Raw genomic sequence first — 7,016 nt, forward strand, 5'->3', positions numbered from 1 at the left:
GATTGTCCTGTTCTGGAGATTTCATATAAACAGACATATATAACATGTGGTCTTTTGTGTTTGGCTTCCTTCACTTAGTATAATGTTTTGAAGGTTCATCCATGTTGTAGCATATATCAGTACTTCATTACTTTTTTTTTTTTTTGAGACAAGAGTCTCCCTCTGTCACCTCAGCTAGAGTGCAGTGGGGTCATCGTAGCTCACAGCAACCTCAAACTCCTGGGCTCAAGTGATCCCCCTGCCTCAGTCTTCTGAGTAGCTGGGACTACAGGCATGCGCCACAATGCCTAGCTAATTGTTCTATTTTTTTTTAGTAGAGATGGGGTCTTGCTCTTGCTCAGAGCTAGTCTTGAACTCCTGACTTCAAGCAGTCCTCCTGCCTTAGCTTCCCAAAGTGCTAGGATTACAGGCGTGAGCCGCCACGCCCAGCTTCATTACTTTTTATTGCTAAAATTCGTTTTTGAAGATTATTTTGGCATTTTCTTTCCCTTAATTCTATTCTTTCCCTTTTCATTGTGAAATACACCCTAAGGTCTCTAGTCATAATTATAAATATTTCAGAGTGTAAACCAGTTCATTTCTATAATCCATAAAGCGATCACCTGCATGATCTAGAGCATTTCACAGTTGATTTATATGTTACAAGAGAAGAGTTTTTTCGGCTTTTTAAAATGTTTACAGAAAATGTGATGTTAGGCCAGGCACAGTGGCTCACGCCTGTAATCCTAGCACTCTGGGAGGCTGAGGCAGGAGGATTGCTTGAGCTCAGGAGTTCAGCCTGAGCAAAAGTGGTGAGACCCTGTCTCTACAAAAAATAGAATAGATTAGCCGGGCATGGTGGCACGTGCCTGTAGTCCCAGCTACTCGGGAGGCTTAGGCAGGAGAATCGCTTGAGCCCAGGAGTTTGAGGTTGCAGTGAGTGAGCTACAATGAGGCCACTGTACCCTACCAGGGTGACAGAGTGAGATTCTGTCCCCAAAAGAGAGAAAAAAAAAAGACTACCTATATAACCAATAAATATATTACAAGCTTCTCAAATTTATTTTTAAAAAAAGAAAAAGAAAATGTGATGTTAGCTACTGCCAGTGGCAAGCCCAGCTGAACCAGGCACATCACTGTGACTGCAGATTAGTCCATTTCAATATACTTTATATCATAAGCATTTTTTTTTGACATCTAAAATAGTTTAGGTCATTGCTTTCATTAGTGGTTCTTCACTAGGGAATACTGGCATGTTATCAGAAATAAAATTCCCAGCCCACCCATTGCTTATACATTTATAAACATCAAAATGCATGAAAGAGGAAGTTCTGTTATCAGCTACAGCGTTTGTATACTTATTCAAGAAGATTTATATGTGCTGTGTTAATCTTCTTTTTTGTTTGTTTGTTATTTTTGAATATGTGTCATCTTCAGGACCCTTCGGAAAATAATACGTGCAAAAGGTTAGTATCCCCTTAACAGAATTCCTTATGCTCAACATAATGTGGCAGGAGGTTCTTCCGTAAATATACATGTATAACATAATTTACGAGTACAGTTTGACAGCTAATTCTTTTTTTGGCCAAAATCTTTGCAAATTCAGTAGTTCCTTGACTTCAGCAAAATGATTTTTTACAGTTGCAACCATTTTGAATGATCTGAAAGGTTCATGCCTTGAGTAATTATTAAATCTCGTTGTGACATAAATTGGAATCACACTAAGATTAATGTCCATTGTGCATGGACAGGTAACTACTGCTAAGTCAATCCCTCAGTCTCTGCAGCTCAGCTCAGCTATGTGATTCCACCAAAACTTATTCTCATTTACTCCTCACAACCACTCTTTAAGGTAGGTGCTATTATTACATTTTAACAGAAGAAACAAGATTATTACAGTCATATTTAGGAATTTGGGTTTTCTCAGAGGTTTCCTTACAGTATATCCCTTATAGTAATATTAGTAATACAGTAGTATTAGCTCTGAAAGGTATAAATTACCATCCCTTAAGTGCCTCTACTTGAGATGACTACTGTGGGATCCTTGGCTTGTCAAAAAAATCTTTGTAGAGATTATGTAGAGCCTAGCTCTTGTATCTTTTGGACATCTCACTTAAAGTATTGCAGAGAAAGGGAGAAAATTGTATCTTTTTTTCCAATAAAATGCCAGGTCTTTTATTTGAAGTAATGGACAAAGTATAAACTATTAGTAAATTCAGTTTCCTTGATATTAAGGACTATAGTCAGCCAAATGTTGCATAAAGAATTTGAAAATGCAAGCCACAAACTTGCAATAGACTTAATGCATAAAACTGATTGAGATTATTGTGCAGAATACATCAGGAATTCCAACACATCAATTTTTAAAAAATACCTCAGTAGAATATAAGAAAAAGATTCAAGCACTTTATAGAAGAGGAAACGCAAATATTATATAAGCATATAGAAAAAAGATTTAATCTCATTCATCATCAGAGAGATATGAATTAAAATCATGGGTATATTTCATACCTACAAGATTGGCAAAAATGAAAAAAATTCTGCAAATAAGAGTTGATTAGGAAGTGGATCCCCAATCCTCTTAAGCACTCCTAAGGTAATGTAAATGGGTATAATCACTTTGGAAAACAATTTGCTATTATCTAGTAAATTTGATAATATAAATAACTTTTGACCCAGTAATTCCATTTCTAGGGATATATTCAATAGAAATGTATGCACAAGTATACCAGGAAATACGTACAGGAATGTTCAGAGTAGCATTAGTCAAGATATTCTAACATTGGAAACAACCCTAATATCTGTTCATTAATAAAATGAATTAATAAATTGGTTTATTCATACTACAAGTACAATAAAAGTAAATGAATCACAAACATGCAGTAACATGAATGAATCTCCAAGAAGAAAATTCTGTCTTTTGCCATGAAGTTACTGTAAATGTGTTTTCTCTGGGTCTCTCCTCAGTGGCAGTTAAGTATTAGGAAAGAGTATATGAGGATTAGTGGTCAACCATTCTTAGTCTTTTGTACTGAAGAATTTTTCTTCTTCGGTATTTTCTCAGGGATCCTACTTTTGGATTCTTTAGTCTTTTGTGGTTGCTCTTCAAGAAGTCTGAATTCATTACTCTTTTGGGGAGATTAATTCAAAGTTCCCATGTGCTGTCTTGCCTGTTTTTAAAATAAAGCTACCTGGCTGACATTCTAAACTTGTCCAGAGTAGCTTTCTGCCATACTTAAGTGTACAAAGTACTAGGCATGTTTAGGCAAAGAGAATCGTTTTTATTATGGATCTCAGTTGGTTTTATTGGCTTCAAACCTTTTAATGCCAAGACTGCGTATGTCTTAAGTAGAAGGGCAGCCAGGTCATTTGGATCATGGAAGAATTATACCTCAAAACTAGTGTGCTAATAAGCTCTATTAGAAAAGAAGAATTTAAGGAGAATGATTACTTTTCTGAAACTCTTAAGGATAATCTCTTGCAATATTTTTTAAGCCAACTGTCAATTTGCTTAACTCTGTTATACCTCCATACATACATGAAATGGCACTTATATAATGTTAATTGTAGAATAAGTGAAAAACAAAGGCACAAATAAGAAAATGTGAAACTATCCATAATGCCATAACCCAGAAATAACCACTTATATATAGTCTTTGTAGAAACACATATGGAAGTACGTGTGTATATCTTTTCTGAAATCATACTATTCATTCTGTTTCTGAGCTTTGAATAATAAATACTCCAAGTATTTTTTTCCAAGTACTGTATGATAAAAGCAGTTAAATTTCCCAAAGTAAATCCAAACTCTTTGCTCATATAAATATTAACATATGAATGCTGAAAGATAGTGAACATTTGGTATAAAACATTCACAACTTTATTTCTTTTTTCCCCTACTTCTAGTTGCTGGGTATATTGGATTTTCCCCATCGTAGGCGCTATTCTCTTAGGTTTCCTGTATCGCTACTACACACTGGAAAGCAAATCCTCCTGAGGAAGCCTGGCTGAAGTCTGGAAAACATGTCCACTTGGGAGTGAAAACCAGAGACTTGCTTGGGGGCTGCCACGATCCCCTCTCTTTGAATCTTGCCAGTTGTATCCTTCCCCCTTGAGTCAAGACGGTTGGTTAGACATCCGCCTCAGATCTGGGACCAGTGTGTCCTTCATCTTTCAGAGCCTTACGCCCAGAGCACCTGCTCACCAGTCTGTGTCCTTGCCAGTGTTCGCTCTCTTCGCACTGGTTTCCACTTACATTTCAAAACTTTCTGTTCATAATTGCAATTCATATGTTGTAGTGACATTGCTTTTTGGTAAAAATGCCTGCTTTCCAATACTTTCCACATTATACATTCTTAACAGGGCAGCAGTCTAGTGTAGAAGCTTTTTCCATTTTTCTTTTAAGTAAATTTTTTAAAAAAATTCTGATTTAATTCTATTATTCATCATAAGGGGTTTAATTATGAGGTAAAGGTGTGTACTTATTACTTAAAATATAACTGCCAAATGATCTGTTCCTCGTTTGTATTTGTTAAAACCACAAAGAACTGTGTGGCCTTCTCCTCCCTCCCAAGCTAGTGTAGCAGGGAGCTCTTCCCATCCAAGTCCAGCCCCTCCGCTTCCCAAATGGTGCTGGACAAAACTACGTTTCCCCGTTATTTCTTGGGGGTGGGAAGAGACACAGAAAGGAAGGGGGATGAACTGGAGTGTTAGAACCCTGACAAATTCAGAGTAATCTTTCTTTTGAAAAATAGTGAAAAACACTACTTTAGGATAGGAGTTTAGAAAAAGCACCAAAGCTTTCACTTTGGTTTGGCACCAGTTTCTGGCCAACTCTTTTTTTCCCCCTAGCTATCTTTTATTGGTAAAATATAAATGTATAATTATGTCTGTAGAACTCTACCAGGGATTTTTGATGCTTTTTAATTTACTGATTAGCAAGTTTTTGATTCCATATTTTACAAAAGTGAGAGACTCCAATTTGACCCTCTGTTTGCCCCAGTAAAATAACTTCCATTATAAAATGGCATTTGAAAGTGGAAGATTGTGACAAGAGACTGTTTTCCATTGCATCTGTATTTTACCTCCATGGCTCCAACCTGTGATTTTGTTCTGTTTTTCTGTTGAGAATTAAAAAAAAAAAAAAAAAAATGGTAGTTTATTTTCTTGGATGTGTGTTTCCTTGAGAAGCAGGTTATTATTTAGAATTATGTTACTGTTTCTTATTGGTTCAGCCATTTCTCTGGCATATTTGGCTTTATTTTTTCTCCCATGGAAGCACTATCCGTTTTCTGCCGGCAACTGTGGTGATTTTTCTCCGCTTCCTTTTAGGATTGCCAGTCTGCTTCTGAGCCATTGTCATTTCTAGCAGGGAGCATCTTAGTTCAGGAAGGACCAGAGATGCTGCTCAGTATCTCCTCTCTCCCCTCCAGCCTGCCAGGGACTTGATGAGACAGGAAACTGCCCAGCAAACCAGTGTCTGCCCATGTAAACTATTTAAGAAAAAGTTCAACCCAGGTCTTGTATCCTGTGATTTAGCTGTTGAATGAATTTAGAATTCATCTAAATAATATTAACCTTGTATTTGCACATACACTTGAATATATTTTGGAGTAATTTTAGAGCATTTCTGGCTGGCTTTTATTATCTGTGATATGGGTTTAGTAAAACTTTTATCTTCAGAAAATATTTGTATGTATTATAAGATGCCACTTTAAGACAATTTATTGAACAAAAGTCCTTGGTTATTATGTAACAAAAGTGGTGTGAACTGAAGCTCCTCCATTTAAAGGCTAGAAAGGGTTCCTTGAATAAGGATATGGATTTGCTGTAATAATTAAGTGGCAGGATTACTTGATTACGGAGAGTACATTCGGGTAGAAGTAAAGAACAAAGGAGCAGTGAGGAGCTGGAAAGGGGACATTCAAGCTAAAACTAAGCCAGAAGATAACTTGAATCAATTGTAAAAGTGTGTTGGCAGTCTCCAAAATTGAATGAAAAACATCTGGCTTCTAAGAAATGTGAAAGAACTATAGTCTTAAGTAAAATTGGTGTTTTGATATTTTTAGGGTAAACACCAATGAAAAGGTATGTTTTTCTACTTCGTATTGGTTTTCTTTTCCTGTTTATATGTAGACTTGTTTTTACCGAGAGCCAGAGGGAAAAAATTTTCAGATTTTGTCACTACCATCCATGAAATCCATCCAGTACCCAGGGCTTCTTTTGAAGCTACTGCGAATGTGATGTCACTTTGTATTATAAAAACCACTTTTGGGTCCATTTACTATTATTCTGCTGCCTACAAAAACAGCCAGGTGAAAGGTAGATCTTGTGTAAGAGTTTGCAGAGTTTTTTCTAAACAATAAAGTAATACAGTACATGAGCCAAATCCATCAAAAAGGAGTTTTGTTTAAGAAGCAGACTTGAATTCTCGAAACAGTCTTGACATTAGTAGGTTGTGAAAACACCTCAGGAGAGCAAGTGGAGCCAGTCCCCATTGGTGGACAATGCCAGCTGGTCTCTGGGGTGCTGGGTTGTTTATTCCGAGGAAGACTAGCTGCTGCTGCACACCATATTGTACACATCATAGCTGGTGAACTCAGAAGGAGCAGATGAGGGGAATTTTGTGCCACCAGAATAAAGGGTGTTAGTGCCTGTTTTCCAAAATTTCCTAGCTCCTGACTCTTGGGAATTGCTTTTGGTTTCCAGATGACTTCTACGGTTATAAAGATAAGAAAGTGGTATAATGTAAAGTTATGTTCAGTTGAAAAAAATCTTAAGTCAAAAAACATTATAAATTACTGAACATAACATAGCTGAATTTAAATATTTTTTTTTTTTTTTTTTTTTGAGACAGAGTCTCACTTTGTTGCCCAGGCTAGAGTGAGTGCCGTGGCGTCAGCCTAGCTCACAGCAACCTCAAACTCCTGGACTTAAGCGATCCTACTGCCTCAGCCTCCCGAGTAGCTGGGACTACAGGCATGCGCCACTATGCCCGGCTAATTTTTTGTATATATATATATTTTAGTTGTCCATAT

The 7,016-nt window shown here is 36.8% G+C and overlaps 1 protein-coding gene across 1 annotated transcript in view; it reads left to right on the forward strand.

Annotated features, from left to right (window-relative positions):
• Positions 1-6,757, forward strand: part of CYB5B (cytochrome b5 type B) — a 30,178-nt gene extending 23,421 nt beyond the window's left edge. Inside the window, exons 4-5 of the mRNA XM_069456391.1 lie at positions 1,417-1,445; positions 3,886-6,757. Coding sequence (XP_069312492.1) covers positions 1,417-1,445; positions 3,886-3,976 — 120 coding nt within the window. The 3' untranslated portion in view covers positions 3,977-6,757. The remainder of the gene's footprint in view (positions 1-1,416; positions 1,446-3,885) is intronic.
• The last annotated feature ends 259 nt before the right edge of the window (positions 6,758-7,016 follow it).

Source organism: Eulemur rufifrons, chromosome 23 (assembly GCF_041146395.1).
Source record: "Eulemur rufifrons isolate Redbay chromosome 23, OSU_ERuf_1, whole genome shotgun sequence".
NCBI classification, from domain to species: Eukaryota; Metazoa; Chordata; class Mammalia; order Primates; family Lemuridae; genus Eulemur; species Eulemur rufifrons.